The sequence below is a fragment of the Passer domesticus genome, chromosome 30 (assembly GCF_036417665.1).
Source record: "Passer domesticus isolate bPasDom1 chromosome 30, bPasDom1.hap1, whole genome shotgun sequence".
Classification (NCBI taxonomy): domain Eukaryota; kingdom Metazoa; phylum Chordata; class Aves; order Passeriformes; family Passeridae; genus Passer; species Passer domesticus.
Window position 1 is genome coordinate 2,144,558 of NC_087503.1, and position 26,794 is coordinate 2,171,351.

Genomic DNA, 26,794 nt, shown 5'->3' on the forward strand with positions numbered 1-26,794 from the left:
CAACAACTGACAGAACCAGAGGACACAGTATTAAGCTAAACCAAGGGAGATATAGGTTGGATTTTAGGAAAGTTTTTTTGCAGAAAGTGTGGTAAAGTATTGGATTGGTTTGCCTGGGGAGGTGGTAGAGTCACCATCCCTAGATATGTTGAAAAAAAGACAGGATGTGTCACTCGGTGCCATGGTCCAGTTGAGGTATTAGGGCAGCTTGGACTCGATGACCTTGAAGGTCTCTTCTAACCCAGTAATTCTGTGATTCTGTGACTCAATGATCCCAATGGGTCCCTCCCAGCTCAGCCCCTTCTGCAATTCTCACCCTTTGGCTCAGCCTTTGTGTCCCCTCGAGGCACTGGCAGAGCTGTTGGGGACAGGGCTGGACCGGGGCAGCCCCAGCGTTCCCCTGTCTGTGACACCCCAGCGGTGACAGCCCCAGCGTTCCCCTGTGTGTGACACCCCAGCGGTGACAGCCCCAGCGTTCCCCTGTCTGTGACACCCCAGCGGTGACAGCCCCAGCGTTCCCCTGTGTGTGACACCCCAGCGGTGACAGCCCCAGCGTTCCCCTGTCTGTGACACCCCAGCAGTGACAGCCCCAGCGTTCTCCTGTGTGTGACACCCCAGCAGTGACAGCCCCAGCGTTCCCCTGTCTGTGACACCCCAGCGGTGACAGCCCCAGCGTTCCCCTGTGTGTGACACCCCAGCGGTGACAGCCCCAGCGTTCCCCTGTCTGTGACACCCCAGCAGTGACAGCCCCAGCGTTCTCCTGTCTGTGACACCCCAGCAGTGACAGCCCCAGCGTTCCCCTGTCTGTGACACCCCAGCAGTGACAGCCCCAGCGTTCCCCTGTGTGTGACACCCCAGCAGTGACAGCCCCAGCGTTCCCCTGTCTGTGACACCCCAGCGGTGACAGCCCCAGCGTTCCCCTGTCTGTGACACCCCAGCGGTGACAGCCCCAGCGTTCCCCTGTCTGTGACACCCCAGCGGTGACAGCCCCAGCGTTCCCCTGTCTGTGACACCCCAGCAGTGACAGCCCCATCGTTCCCCTGTGTGTGACACCCCAGCAGTGACAGCCCCAGCGTTCCCTCCCTGCAGATGCTCCAAGGGAAGCGTCCAGAGCCGCGTCCAGTCCATGGAACTGAGCGGCCACTGCCCAGCCCGGCCTGGGCTGATGTGGATTCCTCTGCACAGCTCGGGGAAGGTCCCCCTGGCCACCTGCACAGTGCCACAGACAAGTGTCACACACACTTACAGAAAACCAACAAAAAACCAAACAAAACTATAAGAAAACAAAAAACCTATCACCTAAACAACAACAAAAACAAAACTAAAACCCAACTCAAACAAAAAAAACCCAAAAGTCAACAAAAAGAAACAAACCAAACCAAAGAAAAAAAAACCAAACAAGAAAAAGAGAACTTCGCCCCAGCAGAGCTGTTCCATGCTTCAGCTGTCACACCTGCACTCACACAAGACCTGGATTTGCAATAAATGAGAATTCATTGAGCACATTTGCAGGAAAAATAGGTTTAGGGCAGGCTCTCAGCAGAACTGTTCTCAGCTGAGCCAAAAAGGCCCCTTTGGCAGCTGCAGGGCCATTGCAAATGCAGAGCCTCAGCCCACAGGGCAGAAAAGGGCTCTGAGTTCTCCTCCCCTGACACCAAACCCTGTTCCCAGGCTGCTTCACACACAGGATTCTTCTGCAGGACTGCACAAAGCTGAGAGTGGGCTCTGGCTTCTCCATGGTGCGTGTCCTAAAGCTGTCTGGGAGAAGAAATTTCGGGTCAGCTCGGCTGGCACAATCCCTCCTGGCACAGGGCACAGCGCCGGGAAGGGCTTTGCGTGCCGAGGCTTTGCTGCAGCCAAGGAAAGCTCCTGGCTCAGGGTCACCTTTGCTGCTCAGCCCGAGCCCCGAGTGCCCCAGCAGCAGCAGCAGCAGCAGAGAATGGCAGCATTGCCACGGGCTGGCACAGGAGGGGAGATTTCCCCCTGGAGAGAGGCTCCTATTGCAGTTTTTGTATTCAGGCAGCTGCAGATTGTGAAATACAAAGCTGTGTTTCATCTCAGGTACATACAGGCAATGTGTGTATTTGTGATTGTGGTATGTGTGGAAACCCACCATGGGACAAATATAAAGATGAATTCTAATAAATAACTGAGGAAGTAAAGCATGGAAGAAGACTTTTGAACCTTTCCTTTGTTTGCAATTAACCTTTATAAGTCTTCAGTTGATTTAGGAGCATTTGAATTAAAGCTTTAAGGATGTCGCTGTTTGACAGAAACTTTCTGCTTGTAGCTAAGCCTTAAAGAGTTTTGCAATAATAACCTTTTGAAGTATAATTTTAGAATATTGCTTGTAGTAAGTATCTTTGGAACTGTAGCTTTAGAATATATCAAAAGCAAACATGCTTATCTCAACACCTTAACAAGACAGTGAAAAGCAGCTTGAGAAAGGAAGATGAACATCAGCTCAAGGACTGATAGTTTCGACCAAGGGAAGCTGGACATCACTGTTAGGAGATTTATAGTCCTTGCAATTAAAAGGTGGACCCGCATCTGGAATCAGGACCTCACCAGCTGGGAGACCCTTTCAGAAGCCAGACCCCACCATCTGGGGATACTCCTTTCTGGGATGCATCCTGAGAAAAACTGAATCACAATAGTGTATAGAATTGTCATGTAAAAATTGGGAATTGAAACTGCTGAGAACGTTTATGAGTACCCCTATAAATACCTGTAAGCCCCAACTATCGGCGTGCAGTTGGAGGGAAAATTTCCCCCACTGTACCCAGCCTGGATTGCCCATACTTTACCATATTAATTAATAAACTGATTGCTGCTTGAGTATTGGCCTAGTCAAGCTTCTCATTTATAACAATATTTGCATAAAAAATCTATACATTTTTAGTAGCCAAGAAAATTAATGTTCTTTGGTTCTACGTAACACAATTCCCTTCCTTAATTAAAGTCTATTGGCTATTAATTTCTGCCTCTTTATGTTAATTAGTAATGTTTCCAGTAATTTTGTCATCTTTTTTTATCATCTTTTCCTCAGAGAGGGTCAAGGGAGAGCCCATTGGTGTCCATGGAGACATTTCTGGAGCTCATTTGTGTTATGAATAGAAAGTTGTATTTTTTTTAAAGTTTCAGAGTTAAAAAAACCAAGCCAGACCGAGTCAGCCTCCTTTAGTTTCGCTGCCGAAGGAAAGCTTTTCAAATACCCGTTAATGGCAGGTGATTAACTGATTGTTTCCCTGATGCTGGCTGCATGCCAAGAAGATACCAAGGGAAACCCTCCAGGGTAAAGAGATGGGCAGTGACACCAGAAACAACATGCAAATAAGAAACGCAGTGCACCCTGGATTGTTACAGTTTTACAGTTTTTATAAGAAAAACCCCTAAAATCACGAGCCAATAAGTGACTTAAAGTGACGTCTAAGGATGGGAGCATAGTCCCGTACCTGCTTGAATCTTTTTATTTCTCACCCTAACCTGAAAAGAAACTGATTAAAGAGACCCCCCCGGCTTTCTAAACCAACAAATTAAGGACTCAACGACTCTCCCGTGAGGACAGAGTCCCCAGTTCTGCCTGCAGACCAGCGGACAAAACTGCATCGTCCTCCTCCTTCGTGCCACGCCTGGGAGCAGCGGCGGCGAGGGTGCAACCCGTCGATTTCTTCCCACCTGAGCTGATTCTTCTTAATAAAGGCATTAAAAAGGAGAAAGATCTCCTGCCCATTTATTTCAGCTTGGGGGACTCGTCCGGGATAGCCACGCCTGAAGAGGACACCAGGACTGGGACGGCCGCCCACCCTGGACCTGCAGGACAGCTGGCTATCAGGACCAGAGAAGATCAGCTTGGGACAGTGACATGGAGCAGCGTCGGATAGGTGAGAATATCCGGCGGCGGGAGAGGGAGGCGAGCGAGTGTGTGTGAGTGAGACGAGGGCCGGCAGCTCGGCCCCTCGAAGTGAGTGTGGACCCCTCAGTACCGCGGTTCCGCACCCCCGCGAGGGGGCCGGCCGGGAACAGGGGGAAGCGAGTTGAACTGGTGATTGAGGCGCCTCCAGAGGGGTAAAGAGGACCCCCCTCCGGGCGTGCGGAGGAAATAGTTGTGTGAGTGGCATGCACCCCACAGGACCCCCCTCCGGGCGTGCGGAGGAAATAGCTGTGTGAGTGGCACGCACCCCAAAGGCCCTGATACAGGTCCTAACGAGAGAAGTTAGGGTATCAGGCAGTTTGGCCCAGACAAAGGAGGTCGGGCGCCTCAGAAGCCAGGGTTTCAAGGTTTGACTGTTTGAGCCTTGGCAAGGGAAGGCCAAGGTCTCTCTAAGTCCTGACGAAGGAGGTCAGGCAAACCTCAGAGGTCAAGACCTCGAGGATGTTTTTTTGTATTTTGGTTGTTTGTTGAGTCTTGGCAAGAAAGCCAAGGTCTTAACAAAGTCCTGACGAAAAGGGTCAGTGAAATTGGAGTTTTGGCAGGAGGTCGAGACTTCTTAAATAAGATATATTTCCTTTAGAGAAAAAAGACATCTTTGTGATTTGTTTAGAGGCAGAAAATAATGGGAGGGTGCGGTAGTAAGAAAAGTGGCCAAAGATTGAAGAATATACCTCCCCACAGTCCCCTAGGTGAACTATTAGAGAAATGGGACTTTATAGAAAGTACAGAAGGATTAGATAAAGTTAAGATGATTCATTACTGTTCAGAAGTGTGGCCAGAATTAGAAGTGCAAGGAGGATGGCCATGGTGTGGGACGAAAGACAAGTGGATGTGTATAAGGAGAAAACTGGAAAAGATAGAGGATTGGCAAGAAAAAGATATTAATGAGTTATTGAAGGAAGCATTGAAAGTGTATTTAAGGAGGGAAGAAGAAAAAGCAATAGCCAAAGCCAAGATCATGCTTGCTATAGCCAGAGAAAGTGTGGGAGCAAACAACTCTTTCCTACAGTACGAGGCCACAAAAGAGTGGGGGGGGCCACCACCAGCAGCAGGCAAGGATACGGCAGTACTGTCAGGGACAGGAGGCATGGAGAGGCCTCGAGTCCCTTTGAGTGAAAGCTGCTGCTATTACTGTGGAGCAACTGGACCCCCCCCCCCAAGACTGTTTAGCCTAAAGTTGTGAAACCTTTGCTAGCTTATCAAGATAGCAAAGGAAGCAGCATTAAGACCAGAGGATCTGGTAAAAGGTTTTTTTTAAGCAGAAACCACACCCGAGTAGGGAAAAAAAAAAAGAACTCATATTTTGTGAAATTTAAAGTTACATCAAGGGATATGGGGGAGTGGTTAATATCTGACGGACGGGTGTTTCTAAACAAAGCACTTGCTGGGATGGTGCTAACAGAACTACAGAAATTAACCCACTGGGGAGTCCAAGGACTATGTGATTATTTCCTAAGAAATAACCTGTGCATAAGCGGATATAACCTAGCAAAAACAATTATAAGAGTGTTTAACTTGCCAAAAAGGTGAACCAGAATGAAATAGTGAATACCTTAGACTCAGACTGAGGTCCAAATTTGTGGCCCAAACATTGCAAATTATAATTGAAGCTTCAGGAATAAAGTGGAGATTGCATACTCTGTGGCACCCCCAGAGTTCTGGGAGGGTGGAACAAATGAACAAAATTCTCAAAAATGAATTGGCTAAAGTGTTTACCCCTAGCGCTCTTGCGCATCAAAATAAGACCCCGGTCTGATATAAGGATTTCACCTTATAAAATGATTTTCGGATTGCCATTCTTGTTAACACCCTATAGCACAGGAGACTACCTGGAAGGAGAAATTTGAAGGCCCCTTTCAGGTACTCCTCATCGCTAATTCGGCCGTGCGAACCAGAGAAAAAGGTTGGACTCACATTACGAGAATTAAAGGACCAGTCCCACCCCCGGGCATTGGACAAGATTCGTCAGTGTCTCCTTCTGGTATTGGACCAGATTCCACACCACCCTCACACTCTAACTCAGGACAAGATTCAACTGCATCAGGAGTTAATTGAGCTGAGTATACTATTATAAAAGGACCAAATGACTTAAAATTGACATTCAAAAAGACTGATAAACTGCGTAAGAAAAAAGTTTAGAATCATAACATGTCTTGAAGTGTTTAAAGAAATTTGTAAAAGTTAAAAATTGTTAATAAGTAATTCTGGTTAAGTCGTCCTAACTTAGTACCAAAGACCCCAGGTTAATCTTCTCCAGAGTGCTCCCCTAGGAGGGACCAAAGTAGCAGGGACAGATCAAGAGAGGTTTGACCAGAGGAGCAAGAGACTCTAAAGAACTTGGAGACTTCTTCTCAGTAAAATCCTCAAGAGGCAAGGCCGGGTGGGCAGGCTGTGCAGGATGACCCATACCGGACTCTTGGGAAGGGTAGTAGTGCTGGCTCTGATTGCTGGTGGTGCTCTGGAGAGCCCAGGAGAGCTGTGCAATGAGTACTACCAACCTTTCTATGAGAAAGAAGTAAGCTCCTTGCTGAGAGTCCACAACAATTGTGTTAACCTCTCCCAATTGATCTTTTATCAAGAGAATAAGAAAATATATTGGATAACCCGGAACACCGCCACCTTTAGGCAGCCACTCCTGGGAGAGCACCCTGTAGGAGAAACCTGGTGGTGCTTTGAACGTGATGCTACTGAAGCAAACCTGGTAAATCTGGTAAAAGGAAAAAGTATTTCTAAATATTGGGAGGGCACAACAAAAATTAATATCTTTCAGGAAACCCCTAAACACCTGTTCTGGGTCAATGGTACCACAACATCCACTGAATTGCCAAGAGGCTGGTCTAGTGGTGGCATCATTAGAATTATAAAACAAACTGTCTTTATAATACACAAAGAATCTGGATCAAGTTTAAGAGTTCCTATATATGAGGATTTGAGAAAAACAAAACTGAAGGAACAATATATGTTAAACAAAATTTTGAAACTACAATCAGAATTAGAAGTACTATTTAATCAGACCGCATTGGCTCTTAATCTTATTAATGACCAACTCAACCAAACCAAAACAGTAGTTTATCAAATCAAATTAATTGTGGCAGTCATTAGAAATACTTTAAACGAAATAAAAGAACTAGCATATTTACAAAATCAAAAGACTCCTACACTTGATTCCAGTTGGTGGGATAATCTATGGATTTTCAAAAAAAGTTGGAAAGCTATAACCTTCACAGTGGGTACACTTGTTAGTCTGTTCTTATTTCCATGTTTAACAAAAATAGTGACATCTGCTGTACAGAATAACCTAAGGATCTCTATAGGAATTAACCTGAAAAAACCAAAAAAGGTAATGAAGCTTAGTAAATATGATCACCCAAGTGCTGAGGAAATGTATAATCAATATAAAAAATATAGGAAATTCTATGTTAATGAGCCAAAAATTATAAGTTGATGCAAGCTTAAGCTTGATCAAAGAAAAATAGGGGGGAACTGTTATGAATAGAAAGTTGTATTTTTTTTAAAGTTTCAGAGTTAAAAAAACCAAGCCAGACCGAGTCAGCCTCCTTTAGTTTCGCTGCCGAAGGAAAGCTTTTCAAATACCCGTTAATGGCAGGTGATTAACTGATTGTTTCCCTGATGCTGGCTGCATGCCAAGAAGATACCAAGGGAAACCCTCCAGGGTAAAGAGATGGGCAGTGACACCAGAAACAACATGCAAATAAGAAACGCAGTGCACCCTGGATTGTTACAGTTTTACAGTTTTTATAAGAAAAACCCCTAAAATCACGAGCCAATAAGTGACTTAAAGTGACGTCTAAGGATGGGAGCATAGTCCCGTACCTGCTTGAATCTTTTTATTTCTCACCCTAACCTGAAAAGAAACTGATTAAAGAGACCCCCCGGCTTTCTAAACCAACAAACCAAGGACTCAACGACTCTCCCGTGAGGACAGAGTCCCCAGTTCTGCCTGCAGACCAGCGGACAAAACTGCATCGTCCTCCTCCTTCGTGCCACGCCTGGGAGCAGCGGCGGCGAGGGTGCAACCCGTCGATTTCTTCCCACCTGAGCTGATTCTTCTTAATAAAGGCATTAAAAAGGAGAAAGATCTCCTGCCCATTTATTTCAATTTGGGGGACATTTGGGTCTGGGCAGGGAATTCAGAGAGAACTGGAGGGTCTGGAGGACACCTGGGGGAGCTGGGTGGGCACTTGGAGGGGCACTCAGGAATTCTGAGGGACAGTTCGGGGTCCAGGGGAGCACCTGGGGGTCCAGGAGGGCTCTTGGAGGACAGGGAGGGGAATTTGCGGCCCTTTGGGGCTTGTGCGGGCCCTTGGGGGGCTCGAACGGTGCTCTCTTGGGCGCGGGGGGTGATGGGAGTTGTAGGCGCGGGTTTAATACGGTTTAACGGGCCGCAGAGCATCACGGGAGTTGTAGGCGCAGCTGCAATGGCTTTTGGTGATGGCGGGGCATGACGGGAGTTGAAGTCCCGGCTCGGAGAGCGCTGTACGTGCCCCGCGGAGCATGATGGGAGCTGTAGTCCCGGAAGTGGCAGGACCGCAGTGTTTGGGGGTTCAGGAAGGCACTTGGGGAACACTTCAGGGTCCGAGCCGCGACGTGAAGGTCCTCGGGGGGAACGTAAATGGTTCGGGAATACCTGGGGGGCGCTTGGGGAGCTCCAATTGGGCTCTGTAGGGCGCTGGGCACGGCACGAGTTTTAGGTGCGGGACTGTGCTCTGAGGAGCTCTGGGGCCGCGGGGGATGAGAGGAGATGAATTCCCAGAAGTGGCTTTACCCGGCATCCGTGGGGTTGGGAGCACTCAGGGGATCCGGGAACGCTTTTGCGGGGTCCCGAATGGGCGCTGAGGGGCACTGAGGGATCCTGGAGGGTCTGGGGGACACTTACGGGACAGGTGGGGGGCGGATGCTGGGGTGGGTTCTGTGGAGCGCGGGGCATGACGGGCGTTGTAGTCCCTGCTCCAATGGGGCTTTAACGGGCCGCAGGGCATGATGGGAGTTGTAGGCAAAAATAAAAGATGGCGCTGACACCAGGCACTGCTCCCAAGACCCCAATCCCTGTGCTGATTGGCTGCTGGCTGTGGTTGGCAGGACCATTGGCAAATGGGAGACAGTGGAGGCGGGAACAGCCCTTTCAACTCCTCCAGTCCCTCCCAGCACAGCCCAGTTCATCCCCAGTACAGACCAGTACGACCCCAGTGCCTCTCCAGTCCCTTCCAATACACCTGAGTTCATTCCTAGTCCCTTCCAGTTCCTCCCACTGTCATCCACAGTATGCCCCAGGGCCTTCCAGTCTTCTACACTGTGTCCCCAGTGTTCCCAGTTTGTCCCAGTATCCCCCAATGTCACTCCCAGTGTGTCTCAGTGTCTCCCACAGCGTTCCAGTGTTCCCCAGTATGTCCCAGTCCTCCCCAGTGTTTCCAAGCACAGTTGAATGCCTCACGGTTGCCGTGACAGCCAAACCCAGCAGTAGGGTCAGGGCAGTGTCCATGGCCACAGCCCCTTGCAGTGGCCCAGTGCAGCTTGGGCTGATGATCCACCCTCACAGCTGGCCCAGGGCAGCCTGCAGTGGTTTTGGTGGCACCTTGGGCTGGCACACACCTGAGGAGTGTGTCTGTGTTCAGTGGGGAAACTCAGGAGTTTTTGATTGCTTCAAAAAATACAAAAAGGGAAAACCACCCTTAGGCTGAGTGCAGCCAGCTCTGCAAGCCCAGCAGGTCCCAGGTGAGTGAGGACAGACAGGATGGGGCTGGGGAATGTGGAGCAAGGTTGTCCACACTGGATCAGAGCTCAAGGCACAGCTTCTCTGAGCAGGCCAGAGCGCCTGAGGAGAGACCCTGAGTCAATATCAATCAGAGATCTAAAGAGAAATGTAATAAAATAAACCCTTTAAAATAGGTACGTGTATGTCTTACAAGCTCTTTGAAATATTTCTCCATAATTGGACTTGGAAAATTTTAATGACCCTCTTGGGGCTTTGGTGTTGTTTACATCAGACTCAGTCCCTGAGAGAGTTTTCAAACAACTTTTCAGGAACTCAAAGTTAAACTGAAACTCTGAACTTTCTTAAAGTTTTAATGGTTCCCATTGAAGGACACAACTAAGAAAGTGTCCCCAGGTTCCAGTTAGAGCAGAACACTGCAGGCAGTGATGACAGCTGGGGACAAACAAGGCAAAGGTGTCTGTGGTGCTGAGCAAACCTGGATGTGTTTCAGGAATGCAAAGGGCCAAGGCCTGAGCCCCAGCCCCTGGCCAGGCAGATCCTGTCCCTCCCTCATTGCTCAGGGCTCTTCCCGGGATGGGCTCTGGGATGTGGGGATGTGCAGTGCCAAGGGTAGCACCATGGGGAAATGAGGCCCCAGGCCTGCCAGGGTGACTTGTCCCATTGTGGCCTCAGGCCCAGGGCCAGCAGCCATGGCCAAAGTGCTGCCCAAGCTGGCTCTGTCAGGGCCTTGCAGCTGCTGCCCATCCCTGTGCCCTGTGCAGCCCAGGCTGTCCTACGGTGTCCCTGCCCTGCGCCTCTGTCCCTGCAGGCTGTCGTCATCCCCCGGCTGCCCCACCTGGCTGGCCCCTTCCTTTGCTGGCTGCTCTGCCCCTGCCTGCCTCTGCCTGCCCACACAAAGCCTTGGGCTGCTCCAGGCTCCTTCTGGGGAAGTGTTGCACCACAGCCCTGCCCTGGGAGGGAAATTCCTTTTTACATCGTGTCCAGTCTGGGCCTCCTCAGCTGCACCTGGAATTAATTTTTCCTTTTTCAGACTTTTCTCTACTATGCCAAAAGGATGCACCATCTCTGAAACAACTCTTCAGTCCTTCCCAGGGCTCTCTTCTGCTCTCCTCAGTCTCCACCCCACTGAGAACAGAGCTCCTTTGTCCCTATATTGTTCTCATGTGCTTGAGGCCTCCAAACTCCACTTTGGGAGATCTCTGGGCCCTCTCCAAGGTGTTTGCAAACATTCTGCTCATACTCTAAGAAAATCACCAGAGGCCAAGGCCAGCCAGACCTGTCTGTAGTGGCCGCTTTTGTCTGGGAGCAATCCTGGGATAAATGGAATTATGGAGGCCAAATTCCAATTTTGGCCATGGCCTCTGGACAAGAAGGATGGCTCTCTGCCATAGGAAGGAAGGAACAGCACCCCAGTGTTTCAGGGACAGATGAGATGTCATCACCAGAGGCCAAGGCCAGCCAGAGCTGTCTGTCCTGGCAGCTTTTGTCTGGGCGTAGCCCTTGCATATAGGGAAATTTCAGCCATGGACACCTGAAAAGGGAGAAGAGAAGGGAAGATTCTTTTCCATAGGAAGGAAAGCATGGAACCCCAGTGCTTTATAGGAGGCATCCATGCTGATGACAGGCAGCCCTCAACATGCCAAGATCAGCCGCACCAGTCAGGTGCCTCTCAGGTGAGGGAATCAGCCAGGCCTGCTCCGTGTTCCCCTCATTCCATGAGGCCCTGCAGGGTCACAGTGGCCCTTTGCTTCTGTGGGGCCCCACAGTGGTGTCCACGATTCCATGGGGCCTTGCAATTCCACAATGGTCTCCATGGATCCATGGTGCCCCACAGGATCAGAACGGCCCTTTGGCTCCACGAGGCCCTGAAATGCAGCAATGGCCTCTTGGTTCCACAAAGCCCTGCTGTTTCACACTGGCCCCTTGGGACCATGCGGCCCAGCAGTGCCACAATGATGTCCTTGGTGCCAGAAGGCCACACAGTGTCACAACAGCCCCTTGGTTCCATGAAGATCCAGAAGTATCACAATGGTCTCCATGGTTCCACGTGGTCCTCACAGTGTCACAGTGGTCTCCATAGGAAGGAAACAACCAAGCCCCAGTGTTGCAGGGACCGATGAGGGGCAGTCACCAGAGGCAAAGAACAGCCAGATTAGATGGTACTGGCAGATTTTGTCTGGGAGCAATCTTGGATATACAGAATTTTAGAGATGGAATAACAATTTTGGACATGGATGACAGAAGGAGAACCACAGATCTTTTCCATAGGAGGGAAAGCAAGAGTTCCAAGGGCAGTTGAAAGGCAGCTATCAGAAGGCAAGGTCAGCCAGACCTCTCCATTCTGGTAGTTTTTGTCTGACAGCAAGCCTTGCATATAGGGAATTTCAGAGATAGAATCCTAATTTCTGCCATTTCTGCATTGATAAGCGGAATGGTTTTTTCCATAGGAAGTAAAGCACAGAGGCCAAGTGTTTCAAAGGCAGATGAAAGGTGGCTCCCAGGAGCTCAAGCAAGACAGACTTGTTTATCCTGGCAGCTGCTTTTACAGAGGGATCCTTCGATATACTGATTTTGAGAGGAGGAATCTCACTTTTGACCACAGACATGTTGATAAGCATGACAGTTCCTTTCCATTGGAAGGAAAGCACTGTGCCCTGGTGTTTCAAAACCAGATGAGAGGCAGCCCCTAAGAGGCCAAGGGCACCCAGACCTGTCTGTCCTGGCAGCTTTCACATGGGAGCAATCCCTGGATGAACAGAGTTTTGGAGGTGGAATCCCAGTTTCAGCCATGGGCTCCTGGTAGAGATGGATAGTTTTTCCATAAGAAATAAAAGTGCGAAATCCAAGTGTTTTGGAAGAAGATGAGAGGTGACCACCATAGGCCAAGCAAGCCAGATCTGTTTTTCCTGGCACCTTTCATTAGGAGGAAATCCTTGGAGATATGGAATTTTGGAGGTGGAATCTCAGTTTTGGCCACAGGCACCTAGACAGGAAGAAGAGTTCTTTTCATTAGACAGGAAAGCACAGAGTCCCAGTGTTTCACAGAAATGAGAACCAGCCCTCAGGAAGCCAAGGCCAGCCAGACTTGTCTCTCCTGGCAGTTTTTGTCTGGGAGAAATCCTTGGATATAGAGAATTCTGGACATGGATTCCCAACTTTGGCTATGAATGCCTGGATGTGAAAGTGCTTTTTTCCTGTAGGAAAGAAAATCACATGGTCCAGGTGTTTCAAAGGCAGATGTGAGGTTGCCCCCAGGTGGCCAAGCCAGCCAGATCTGTCTGTCCTGGCAGATTTCATCTGGGATATCATTCTTGGATAGACAAACATTTGGAGGAGGAAACCCAGTTTTGGCCATGGACACCTGGAGGAGAAGGGCAGCTCTTTCCCACAGGAAGGAAAGCACAGAACCCCACTGCTCCAGGGGTTGATGAGCAGCAGCCCTCGACATGCCAAGTTCAGCTGGACCTGTCAGGTGGGCCCCAGGAGGCCAAACCAGCCAGACCTGTGCCATGTCCCCTTGGTTCCATGGGGCCCCCACATTTCACAATGGTATCCTTGATTCCATGAGGCACCTCAGTGTCACCATGACCTCTTGGTTCCAGGAGGTTCTGTGCTGTCAGCAATGGTCTCCTTGCTTCTCCAGTGTCACAATGGCTGCACGAAGGCCTTAGGGTTTAAAAAACAGAGCATGAGTTCAGCCCAGGGTCTGGACCCTCCTTCTCCTGGGCTTTGTGTCTCACCCAAGCTGGAGAACAAGCAGTTGGTAGCTGAATATGTGTCTTCCTATAGATCTTCTGTCTTTCGGTCTTTCCCCGTTTCGTCTTCTGCTTATCCTCTTTACCTGGAACATTTTTGGATAATTTAACATCTTTATGGTTATTTGGTTTCCAGGTTAAATAGGCTAAGTTAATGAAGTTACTGCTATAAGTGTTTCATGTTGAATTGGATGTTGTATTAAACCCTTTACCAAAGTTGCTTGATTTTTTGTACTTTGCCAGTAAAATTTTGTGTCATTTTGACCTCTTGAGAATATCTGGTTGGTGTTTCTCCTGTGCACCAAACCTGAGCAAAAGAGCTTTTGGTTGTCCCCAGCATTTGACTGTTCTGGGGTGCCACAGCCCTGCAGGCTCACAATGGCCTCCTGTTTCCGTGAGACCCCGCTGTGTCACACTGGCCCTCAGCTCCCTGAGGATCTGGAGTGTCACACGGGTTTATGGCATTTGTCCTTGCTGCCCCTCACATCCCCCTGCCCCACAGAGAGCCCCGAGCCACCTGTGAGGGACAGGCCCTGCTGGCCCAGGCTGGGTTCAGGGCTTGGCCTTTCTGCTTCCCCCAGCCAGCCCAGGCCTTGCTCAGCATTGCAGTTCCCTGCCCAGAGCCTTGGGCTCCCCGCACTCCTGGCCTCAAGGATCTGCTCTCAGCAGTCCCGGGGAGCCTTTGGCACTCCCTGCCCTCACTGGGGCCCAGCCATGCTCCAAGGCACTTGGAGTTTTGCTGCTGACTCCTTGAGCAGCTTCTTCATCCTTCTCTCAGTGCCTGAGGCTCCTGGACCCAGCCCCAAATCCACTGTGGGGCTGATTAAAACACAGAAAGCCCTCAGGAACTCTTTGCCTCCCTTCAATTGTCAAGTGTCCAGAGCTTGTGCAGTGATTGGAGTCAGTTTGGAGTTCTGTTAAGGAGGGAGATTACAAAGTGCACCTCATGATTTTTGGTTTTTTAATCACACATGTGGGTTTTTTTAGGCTTGGGGTTTTTTTTCATTGCAGAGTAGAGGTGATAGAAGCATTCCTCAAGTGATCTTGATGCTGAATATCTCCTCAGGAGGTCTGGGCATGGAAAAGAATGAGCCCCTTGAGGGCTGACTTTGTTTGGACAAGCTGCTCCTCACCCCCAGCCTCACCATGTCTGACATGGCCCACCTGGCACTGACATCCCTGTGCGCTGCAGCAGAACCTTGTCCCCTGAGCTCTGCAGCTTCATGTCCCAGCCCATTGCACCGTGTCCCACCTACTCTCCTCAGGGCTTTGCCTGCACACAGGCCCAGGAGAAGTTTTCCTGTTGGGAAGGAAAGAATGGAAAAGCCTGAGCAGCTTACCTGAACAATAAACCCCACTCAGGAACTACCTGCTCAGTCCAAGCTGTCTGGAATGGTGTCACCTTTCTACAAGGGACAGTGTGAGCAGAAATGATCTCTGGAAGAAGAATTCTCTGAGTCTTGCAGCTGAATTCTCTGTCCCTGTCCTTTCCCTGGATCTCTGTTGCACATGGAAGCTGCTGGTGCCATCCTCACCTTTAACCTCTCTGGAATGCTAACAGATGTTCCCAGGTGTGCTAAGCAGGATTTGCTCAATGTTTCTACAAAACTTTTGTGTTCCTCATGGAACAAAGGGACCATTTTGGCACTGAGGGGGGGGACGTGGAAACAAGGAGTAAATTGTGACCCTGGGGTCTCATGGAACCAAGGGGCCATGGTGACACAGCAGGGCCACGTGGATCCAGTGGTCCATTGTGACACTGTGGATCCAAGGAGACCATGGAGACACCCCTGGAACCTCTTGGAACCAAGGAGTCCATGGTGATCCAGCAGGGCTGCATGGAGCCAATGGTCCCTGGTGACACTGCCCACCCAAGGAGGCCACTGTGACACTGCGGGAGCTCATGGAGCGAGGTGGGCCATGGTGACACTGAAGAACATCATGGCACCAAATATCCATGTTGACACAGAGGGCATCATGGGAACCACTGTTGGCAGTACAGAAACTCATGGAACCAGGGGCCCTTGTGGCACCGCAGAACCAACAGAGCTGCTGGACCGTGTCCCCTGGACCTGCACAGCTCCTTGGGAGGCACGGCAGGAGCAGCACCCTGGGAGCCTCGGGAATGCCCCTCTGGGATCCACGGCACACACTCCCAGGGGCTGGAATTACAGTTCCCAGCTCGGAAAAGATGTTCCTGCCCTTGAAGGCAAATCTCTTCAGAAGGGGCCAAAAGCCAAGTGGAGCAAGATCCTACAGTGACATTTCACTGCCAGCCTTCATAACTTCACCCGTGGCTATTGTAGCTCCTGGACTGGGAATTAAATCAGGGCAGGGTCTTTGGTGGGAGCTGTCCTGGGTCAAGGGAGAGACTGAGAGAGAAACAGAGCAGGCAAAGAGAGGCAGGAGAGAAAGGAGGATGCAAACACAATCAGCTGAGAAGGTGGCACTTTGAAAACCACCTTCTGTGGTTTTTCACAGAGGCAGCTCCTGGCAAGGGCAGCGCTGCAGAGAGACAGCTCTGGCCAGGAGCAGCTCCTGTGCACAGCCCAGCAGGGCTGGGGCACTGCCAGGGCAGCTCAGGGACAGCAGCAGGGCACAGCCAGAGCTGCCAGGGGCTCAGCACTGGCAGGGGCTGGGGGATGTCCCAGAGGGGGCTGTGTCACAGCGGCACCTCTGTGGCTGTGTCCTAGAGGCACAGAGCAGCTGTGATGTCAGCAAGGGGCTGTGTGACAGCACAGAGTGGGCTGTGTGAGGTCACAAGTTGGGCTATGACATCACAGAGTTTGTTGTGTGAGGTCATTGGGCAAGTACATCACCATAGAGGAGATGGTGTGACATCACAGAGCAAGCTGTGACATCATGGCATGGCTATATGGCTGTGAGGTCAAATTGTGTGCTGTGACATTACAGAGTGGCAGTATGACATCACAGGCATGGTTTTGTGACATCACTGAGGGTGTTGTGACATCACAGAGCTGGCTGTGATGTCACAGAGTAGGATGTGGGGCCATGGAGTAGCCTCTGCCATCATGGAGGGTGGCTCTGTGACATCAGAGAGTGGGTTGGGACATCACTGGGTGACTGAGTAACATCACAGAGCCAGGTGTGACATCACAGAACAGACTGTGACATCACAGGGTGACTTTGTGACATCACTGAACCTTCTGTGACATCGCAGTGCACCTGTATGATATCACAGTGACACAACAGTACTGGCCCTGTGATATCATGAAGGGGCTTTGTGACATCACATAGCAGGCTGTGACATCACAGAGCAGTAGTGTGTGTCATCACAGAGTTGCCTGTGACATCATAGAGTAGGCTTTGTGACATTATAGGCTGTGACATCATAGAATGAATTCTGCCATCACAGGGTATTTGTGTGACATCACAGAGGGGTTGTGACATCACAGAATGGCTGTGTGACATCCCAGGGTAGGTTTTGTAATATCACAAGATTAACTGTGACATCATAATGAGGCCTGTGACATCATAATGAGGGTTGTGTCATCACAAAGGGGCTGTGTGACATCACAGGGGCTGTGTGAGGTCACTGGGGAGGTCACTCTGCCCCAGCCCCCCTCACAGCTCTCCCAGAGCAGTCCAAACCTGCTCGTGCAAAGCGGGGTCCCCTGTACCCCCGGGTCTCCCTGCCACCGGCGCCGCAGCCTCCCCCAGAGGATGTTCCACGAGATCAACCTCAGAGCCTGACACGGGGACGGGGGGCCGGGGACCTGGGGATGGAACAGGGGGACAGGGACCCCCCGACAACGTCCCCGTGTCCCCCAGGGCCAGAGCCTGGGCCAGGGCTCCTTCACCCTGCGACGAACGAGGGCTTGAGAACGCTGAAAAAATCCTCGGCAAGAGATCAGCAACAATCAGATTTAATATTAAGTGACAGCACCACAAAGTTCCTTGGCAAGAGTCACTCCTGACTGAACACTTCAGGCACAACAAAGAAACAAACCAACAACAAAACCAAAAAAACTCCAGACGATCAAACCAGAAATGAACCAATAACTGTCCCTTTGTGTGTGCATGTGTGTGTGACACAAGGAGAGTGAGGGCAAGGATAAAATAAATACAGCCTAAAAGTGTAACAGAGCTCAAACTGAACAGGACTTGACTTATATTTTAACCTTAAGTGATACCTTCAACTTCACAATTTAGCAAAAGAAGAGAGCTTAACAGTATTTAACCTAATTTATAACATATGACTTTGAAATTTAACAGAAGAATAACATTTAATACTATTTAACTCGGCTATTAACTTATAGTAAACATAATGACTTAGCAAAAGAACAACTCTTAGCAGCATTTAACTTCACTTAGACCTTGTGACTTAACCTGACTTCCAGGCCTGACTGACTCAGCTATCCAAGGCACTCCAACCCCTCCGAGAGCAGCATTTCTACCCAATTTCCCCAGCACAGGCACTCCTGTGTGCACACAGACACAAAGAGTCAGTGCAAGGCTCCTGTGAGAAATTCCCCCGAAGGCAGGAAATGCTCCCTGTGGATGCTTTGGCATCTCCCCAGTGGGTGAAGGGTTGAGCCTGGAGGAGTGGGGGGATCGGCCCAGGCTCCCTCGTTGTTCAGGATCCCCGAGTGCAGCAAACGGGAGAGTTCCCGGCTGGGAGAGGCCCCACTCAGAGGGAGTCGCTGGCCCAGGAGAGCTCCAAGGGGCTCCTTTTGCAGCGCTGTTTGTAGGGCCCCAAGAGAGGGGCTGCAGTCACAGCAATGGTTCATCCTGGCCGCACTTGGCATCAACAGCTTTCTTTGGCACTGTGAGAACAGGGATGTTGTGCCACTGAGGGAACAAAACCAGTTCCCAAGGCTGCTCCTCCAGCAACCAGGAGCTGGTTGGGCACAGCAGTGCCTGGAGCAGACAGTGTTTGTGCTGAGCTGCAGAGGAGCTGAGCCCAGGGGCTGTTGGCCAAGGCCGAGGCCCAAGGAGCATTTCTGAGCTGGTCTGAGAAGGGCAGGGGGGAATGCAGCAGCACAGGGCCCATGGAAGCAAGGGACCATGGTGACACTGTGGGGCCCTGTGAGACCAAGGGACCATGGTGACACTGTGGGGCCCTGTGAGACCAAGGGACCATGGTGACATTGCAAGGCTTCATGGAACAATGGAGACACCATTAAGAGACTTCACAGCCTCATGGAAACAAGGGGCCATTGTGACACACAATGGAGTCATGGGATCATGGAGACAATTGTGACACTATGGGGCCACATGGCATAAGCAAAGCATTGTGACACTGTGAGGCCTCATGGAACTAGTGAGACCACTGTGACCCTGGGGGTCTCCACAGAACCAAGAGGACCATTGTGATGCTGTGGGGCCTTGTGAGTCCAAGAGGCCTTTGTGACACTGCAGGGCTGCATGGAACCAAAGGTCCATTGTGATATTGTGGGGCCTGGTGTCATCAGTGGTCCATTATTAACTGTGTGGCCAAAGGAGACCATTGTGACACTGCAAAACCCCAGGGTCCAAAGGTCCATTGTGACACATCAGGGCTCATGGAATAGAGGAGTCACGTGTCATTGTGGGGCCTGGGGAACCACAGAGACCATTGTGACACTGCAAGGCCTCATGGAATCATTGGAACCATGTGACACAATGGGGCCTTCTGGAACCTAGGGTCCATTGTGACATTGTGTGACCCCATTGAACCAAAGCACCATGGTGACACTGCTGGACCCCATGGAATCAAATCACCATTAGGGCACTGTGGGCCCCATGGAACCAAGGGGACCATGGTGATACTGCAGGGCCTCTTAAAACCACGGCAACACAGAGCAGTTCTGGCTGGTTTGGCCTCCTGTGGACTGCGTGACTGGTCCAACTGACCATGGCATGTTGAAGGCCTCTTCTCATCTGCTGTTGAAACACTGGTGCTCCATACTTTCTTTCATATGGAAAAGATCTGTCCTTCACCTGCAGGCATCCATGGCCAGAATAGGGATTTCATCACCAGATTTCCTTATATCCAGGGTTTATTTCCATAGGAATATTGCCAGGACAAGACTGGCTGACAATGTTTTAATGAGGGTCACCTCTCATCAGTCCCCAAATCTCTGGGGAAGGCTCCATGCTTTCCTTCTTGTGGAAATAACTGTCCTGCTTCTCCAGGCACCCATGGCTGAGATTGGGCTTCAACCTCCAAAATTCCCTAAACTCAAAGACTGCTCCCAGACAAAATCTGCCATTACTGACAAGTCTGGCTCGCCTAGTGAGACTCTCACCTGACTTCCAAACACTGGGGCTCTGTGCTTTCCTTCCTATGGAAAAGACCTCTCCTTCTTTTCCAGGTGCCCATGGCCAGAACTGGGATTTCACCTCCAACATTGCATACTGTGACAGACTGGAGGAGATTGTTGGCTCAAAACATTTCATGTGTCAGGGAAGAATGGGCAGGTCCAGCCTTGCCCTGCCCTGGAGCACTGCCCTGCCCTGGAAGCCCAATCCCCCCAGAGCCTCTATCCCAGCCCAGCAGTGGCTGCCAGTCCCTGGCAAAGCACAGGCAATGCTCCACAGCCACCTCTGGAGCTCCAGCCCAGCTCCTGAGTGACCAAATGAGCCCAAGTCCCACCTGGGGGAAGGGCCCAGGAAGACCAAGGGGTATTGAAGGCTGACCACAAGGCAAGCACACATCTTGACCCTACCTCCTCTTGGCATTTCCATCTGAACTGCTGGAGTCCAGGAGTTGGTAGCTCTGTCTGTGCTTCTATAAATCTTATTTTTCTTTCTCTCTTTCTGTGTCTAGTTCTATTTTTGTCCTCTTGCAAACTCTGACTAGCTTTAAATTGAACAGGCTTAGAGTTTGTGATGTTGAACAGGGCAAGTTATTGCCTTGAGAAGTGTTTTTTGGTGATTGAATGATGCATTAAACATTTTGACAAAATTTCTCTGATTTTCTAAAGTTGCCAGTAAAGGCTGTTTTGCTGTTTTCAGTTCCTGAGGATCTCTTGTTGGTATTTTTCCCGTGCATCCAACTCAGAGTACTCAAACAACTGTAATTCCTTTTGAATGTCTCCTTGAGAGAGTTTTTTAGTGGATGAGAGTCAGGGCTTGTCTGTCCTGCTTGGCACAGCCCAGGCAGGGCTTTCCCAGCCACATTCCACACTCCATTTCCCAGCTGGAGCCGCCGGTGCCTCTGAGTTCTGCTGGCCCAGCCACAGGGACGCTCTCCTTGTCTGCCCATTCCCCCACGGTCTCTGGGCAGGGATGGCCTCAGTGGGGGCTGCTGACATCCTCAGCAACTTGGAGGCTGCTGCTGGATTTCACTGCTCCAGAGGCTTGTTCAGCCTTCAGCTCTTCAGTGCAGGAATTCAGTGTCCCAGGGCTCATTAACATTCAGAATACCTTAACAATCCAAGCCTCTGGGAATAATTTGATTAACGTCTTTAAATATTTTGTGGCTAATTAGAGAGATTTCAGTAGTGTATTCAAACTGAACATATTCTACTTTAAAAGACAGTGAGAAAACATTATTTTAGGTCCTGCTTAGGTTTTTTTTCCTCTTAATAGACTGATATATGCAATCTCCAATTGGCACTGAATCCAAGTACCTCCTCATGCAGTCTGAATAGATATGAAAATCAAGACCCTTCATGGCTGACAATCAATCAGACTCTGTCCCTACCCCCACCCACCATTTCTCCCATCCAAGCCCTGGCAGTCAGAGCAACCTTGTGCAAATCTCAGCTCCCTCCATTCCAGGCTGGACATCTCATCACATTTGTGTCCATTGTTGTCAGGGACTGGTGACACAGGAATATTTCTTGCCAGCAAAGACAAGTTAAACATGATACAGTTTAATAACCATCACAGCTCTTCCCTCAGCTCTCTGTGATGTCCCAGCAGCATCTGACATGTCCACCACCCCCCAGGGATTTCCACACAGAAGCACTTTTATACAAAGTCATAAGAAAAGGTAATTCTGTGATAGTTATAAACACAATTAAGATGTTGATTAATATGATGTTTATTTGAACTGCAGAAACACTGGGCACCTCTCCGAAGCTCAAAGCGTGAAACCAGTAAACTGACAGGCACTTGAATGACCAGAGAGCACGTGGAGAAGGAACTCTGGGAGCAGCCAGATGTACATAGGATCCAGCTGGTCAAGTGAAGAGATGTTCTTAGACAAGGCCATTTCAAGAGATGAGTGGGAAACATCTGAAGGAAGAGGGAGAGGAAATAATAGACTGAATAACAGTGACACAAGTAGATGTGAGCAACAGTAGATGGGAGCAACAGTAGATGGGAGCAACAGTACTTCTTTTAATGCCATCAGCACACTTCCAGAAAATTCCCAATACTGGTGGGAAAACCGCCATTTCTCAAAAGTACTCTTGCCACTCAGATAATAAAAATGTGCTTGTATAATTTGAAATGTACAAGCATTAAAACCTGTACCCCTTTCCAGGCAGACATCAGTTGTGTGCCCATGAACAGGCAGTGCCACTTGTGCCCTGAGGTGCCCAGCTGGGATTGGATCTCTCTGAGAGCACCTGAGGGAGAGCAGAGCACCTTGCAAGCTGCAGGTCCCTGCCAGCCCCGCAGGGCTCCTGTCCCATCAACATCTGCTCTGCTCCAGTCTGAAACGGGGCCCAGCATGGTGCCGGGATCATCAGAGAGCTGAGGTGTGTGCTGGAATTCAATGCCCTCCCCATCCCGCAGCAGCCCTGCATTTCCCTGCTCCAGCCTTGGTCTGCAGCACAGCCATGGAGGCTCTTTGGGCTCCCGACTGTTCCTGCAGCCCCCAAGGGCAGCTGAGCTCTGCCTGTGGCACAGTCAGCCCTGGCCAGCGCAGGCCATGCTCAGCAATTGCTTGTGTGTGCCTGGCCTTGCTGTCAGCCCCGGCAGCGGCTGTGTGGCCCCTTGGTGGCCCAGCCATGGTGGCCCAGCCCCTGTGCAGGCCCAGCCCAGGCCAGGAGCATTGCAGCTGGGAACGGTCCCTGTGCCGTGCTGCCCACAGCAGCCTTGGGGCTCTGTGCCCCATGGCCTCCCTGCTGGGCAGCCTCTGCCAGCTCCTGCACAGCCCCTGGCACCTGTGGGCCTGCACAGACAGCCCTGCCCCGGGCTCTGCCGGCCTCTGGGCCAGCAGAGAGGCCGGCCAGGGCTGGCCATGGCTGGGAACAGGCCCTGAGCCCCGCAGGAGGATGGAGCTGGGCCACAGCCAAACTCAGCCCAGGGCAAAGCTGGGCTCAGCAGCCAGGGCTGTCAACCAATTCTTCTGTGGTTAATTAGACAAATTTCAGAAGTGTCTTCAAAGTGAATACACTATATTGAAAACAACGCAGAGACAACTGTTTTGCCCTGTTTGCTTTTCCTGTTTATAGATTGCTATCAGCAATCCCCAGTTCATACTGATCCCCAGCACATTCTAATGCAGCCTGAATAGATATGAAAATCAAGACCCTTTAAGGCGGACCGTCAATAACCCATATGTCCCCACCCCCTCCCCACCATTTCTCTCATCCAACCCTTGGTGCTTCTATGGATCAGGAATGGTGTGGGCAGCAGGACCAGGACAGTGATTCTTCCTCTGTACTCAGCAGTGGTTGGGCAGCACAGTGTTAGGTGACGGGAAGTGGTTGCCCAGGGTGGTGGGTGAGTCACCATCCCTGGAAGTGTTTAAGGAAAGTCTGGATGTGGCACTTAGTGCCATGGTCTGGGTGACAAGGTGGTGTTGGGTCCCAGGTTGGACTTGACCCTCTCCAAGGTCTTTTCCAGCCTGGTTGATTCTCTGATGATTGTGACCCTGCAGGGCCATGGGGAAGCAAGGGGCCATTGTGACACTGCAGGGCCTGGTGGCACTAAGAGGACCATAGTAACACTGTGTACGACATGGCAGCACAGAGCCGAGGGGCCATTGTGACACTGTGGGGCTGAATGGAAGCAAGGAGTCCATTGTGACACTCTGGGTCCTGCTGGTACCACAGAGGCCACTGTGACTCTGCGGGGCCTTGTGGAACCAAGGGGCCATTGTGCCACTGTGGAACCGTGGGAGAGCCTGGGGACAATGGAATCAAGGGGCCATTGCTCCACTGCAAGGACTCTGGGAACTGAGGGAACAATTGTGACACTGGGGTGCCCTGTGGAACCAAGGGTCCCTGGTGCCACTGCAGGATCTTCTGTCACCAGGGGTCCATTGTGACACTGCAACACCAAGGAATTTCTTGTGGCGCTCTGAGGCCTCATGGAACCAAGAGGCCACTGTGACCCTGCAAGGCCTTGTGGAACCATGCAGAGCATTGGGACAGAGCAGGACCTGGTGTCATGATGGGGCCATTGTGACACTGTAGGACCCAAGGGACTTTGTGAAACCATGGAACCAAAGGAACATTGTAAGACTGGGAGGCATCGTGGAATCATGGAGACCATTGGGACACTCTGGGATTTCATGGAATTGTGGTGACACCAAGTTGGCTGGGAGTGTGGATCTGCTGGAGGACAGGAGGGCTCAGCACTGGGACCTGGACAGGCTGGATCCAGGGGCCAAATCCAACAAGGTGAGGCTTAACAAGTCCAAGTGCCAGGTTCTGCACTTTGGCCACAAAAACCCCTGCAGCACCACAGGGTGGGGACAGAGTGACTGGACTCTTGCATGAGCAACCCTGGGGCTGCTCACCCTGGGGCTTTTCTGTGCTGAGCATTGGCCTGGCCGTGTTCTTGAGAGAGCCTGGACAAGGAGCCTGCAGCCCCCAGGGCCTGGCCTGAGGCGTCAGCGCTGCCCCAGCAGTGCCCATGGCCTGTCCCTGCTGCAGCCCCGGCACTGCCACCCCCAGGACTGTGCCTGGCCCCGAGAGCACTCAGGCCCTGCAGCAACACCAGGGCCACCAGGGCAGCGGGGCAGGGCCACAGCAGCAGCACTGGCAACACCAAGTGCTGCTGCTGCTGCTGCTGGGCACAGCACTGGCAGCACTGATCTGCCCCAGCTCTGCACACCGACATTGCTGCTGCAGCTCCAGGAAAGGCAACAAAAGAGGGATCTCTGCAGAAAACTCTGCTGAGAGATCTTTTATTTCCTTTAAAGCCTCCATGAACGCAGCTCATCATTGACACGATCTATGTCAATGCCACAGGGGAGATGGAGAAAAACAAAATGAGAAATGGCACAGAAAATTACATTTAATTTTGGTCAATACGAGAAATGTAAAACAAAGGGAAAAAAACCCACAACCAAGTCCATAAGAAGTATCAAAGGTGACTTTTATTACAAGTGATTGGCAGAAATTGGCCAGCAGTTTAATGTTTGTGAAACCATCCAGTCATCAGCCTCCACACTTCAGCCTTGAGCTCCTGGTTCCTCAGGCTGTAGATGAGGGGGTTCAGGGCTGGAGGCACCACTGAGTACAGGATTGACAGGGCCAGATCCAGGGATGGAGAGGACATGGAGGGGGGCTTCAGGTAGGCAAACACTGCAGTGCTGAGGAACAGAGAGACCACAGCCAGGTGAGGGAGGCAGGTGGAAAAGGCTTTGTGCCGTCCCTGCTCAGAGGGGATCCTCAGCACAGCCCTGAAGATCTGCACATAGGAGAAAACAATGAACAAAAAACAGCCAAAACATAAACAAACACTAACTGCAATGAGCCCAAATTCCCTGATGTTGGATTTGGAGCAGGAGAGCTTGAGGATCTGTGGGATTTCACAGAAGAACTGGCCCAGGGCATTGCCATGGCACAGAGGCAGGGAAAATGTATTGGCCGTGTGCATGAGAGCATTGAGAAAGGCACTGGCCCAGGCAGCTGCTGCCATGTGGGCACAAGCTCTGCTGCCCAGGAGGGTCCCGTAGTGCAGGGGTTTGCAGATGGACACGTAGCGGTCGTAGCACATGATGGTCAGGAGCGCAAGCTCTGATCCAAGGAAGAAGAAAACCAGAAAAACCTGTGCAGCACATCCTGTGTAGGAGATGTTCCTGGTGTCCCAGAGGGAATTGTGCATGGCTTTGGGGACAGTGGTGCAGATGGAGCCCAGGTCGCTGAGGGCCAGGTTGAGCAGGAAGAAGAACATGGGCGTGTGCAGGTGGTGGCCGCAGGCTACGGCGCTGATGATGAGGCCGTTGCCCAGGAGGGCAGCCAGGGAGATGCCCAGCAAGAGGCAGAAGTGCAGGAGCTGCAGCTGCCGCGTGTCTGCCAATGCCAGCAGGAGGAAGTGGCTGATGGAGCTGCTGTTGGACATTTGCTGGGGCTGCACATGGGGACCTGTTCATGGAGAAAGTACAGTGGCTAGTTAGGAGAGGCTGCTTTGAGCCAAACCTGGTCCATTCCCTGCAGATTGTCCCACTTGGACTCACCCAGCCTTGTTCCTGCTCTGAGAAATCCTTCCCCCAGGTCCCTGCCTGAGCTCCAGTTGTCCTGGCTGAGTGTGCCAGGAGCAGCCAGACCTGTGCATGGGGACACCCAGGAGGGCAGCTCAGAGCCTGGAAGGGCACAGCAAGGAGATCCCCAGCTGTGCCCATGATGGGATCTTAGGGAGGGGGCTCAGCTCATTTCCCTTTCCCATGGACTGCTTTGCCCACAGCCCCACAGGTGCCAGGGAAGCTTGGACACCCCATTCCAATGGACAGCCCTGCCTGGCAGGAATGCCAAGGGCAGTGCTGACTCAGCTGCTGCAATTGCCAGAGCCTCCCTGAGAGCAGCAGATAACAGTGACAATATCAGGGCAGGGCAGAAACAAGAGAAGATGCTGTGTTACTGTGTCTGAGAGGGCAGGGCAGAGACAGCCGGGCACTCAGGACAGTGTTCCCATGCCCAGCTGTGCCCGGCACCTCCCACACACCAACAGTGCCCTCCTGGCCCAGCACTCCTCTCTTCAGCCCTCTCTCCTTGCCTGAGCATCTCCCTGGGCCTGGACATTCCCTCCTGAGAGGAGCCTTGTCCCTGCCAGCGCTCACAGAGCCCATCCCACCCTGTGTGCCCTGGCCCCGGCCCTACAGAAACCTGCCTGTGTGCAGGGCCCTGGCTGGGGCAGGCTCTGTGTGCAGGTGGGCAAGGGCAGCTCAGGAGAGCCCTGCTGGGCCCTGCAGAGGTGATGCTGCTGCTGTCCGGGTCTGAGGAGTGGCTGAGGGCCCTTTGGGAGGCTCCCAGCAGAGAGACTGACCACCCAAAGTTACAGTTCCAGAGTCTCTGTAAATGTTCAAACATTATGTTATGATCCTGTGTATTCCTTTCAACTCAGAATGTTCTGTGAGTATTTGATTACAATTCCTGTTCTGCCTCTCTCATGCCCCTGTTATCTATAATCGAAAGAGAAAAAGCCCATTGCAGCAGTGTTAGAACAGTAAAGTAAAAACCAGACATTTATTGGAAGCTTCCAGGTGTCCTAGTGGGGATGGGGCACACCTGCATCCTGATT

The 26,794-nt window shown here is 51.2% G+C and overlaps 2 protein-coding genes and 1 pseudogene across 2 annotated transcripts in view; 1 reads left to right on the forward strand and 2 right to left on the reverse strand.

Moving 5' to 3' along the window:
* Positions 1 to 26,794, forward strand: part of LOC135287561 (zinc finger protein 345-like) — a 737,501-nt pseudogene that overhangs the window by 596,486 nt on the left and 114,221 nt on the right.
* Positions 1 to 26,794, reverse strand: part of LOC135287518 (zinc finger protein 23-like) — a 387,441-nt gene that overhangs the window by 295,938 nt on the left and 64,709 nt on the right. Inside the window, exon 3 of the mRNA XM_064400812.1 lies at positions 9,138 to 9,145. Within this exon, the coding sequence (XP_064256882.1) occupies positions 9,138 to 9,145 (8 nt within the window). The remainder of the gene's footprint in view (positions 1 to 9,137; positions 9,146 to 26,794) is intronic.
* Positions 24,632 to 25,618, reverse strand: LOC135287611 (olfactory receptor 14A16-like). Its single transcript, XM_064400888.1, has one exon. It carries the CDS (start codon positions 25,616 to 25,618, stop codon positions 24,686 to 24,688), a length of 933 nt encoding a protein of 310 aa, XP_064256958.1. The 3' UTR covers positions 24,632 to 24,685.

Excerpts from the sequence above, each read along its gene's own strand:
- LOC135287611 (XM_064400888.1), bottom strand. The coding sequence starts at position 25,618 with ATGTCCAACAGCAGCTCCATCAGCCACTTCCTCCTGCTGGCATTGGCA.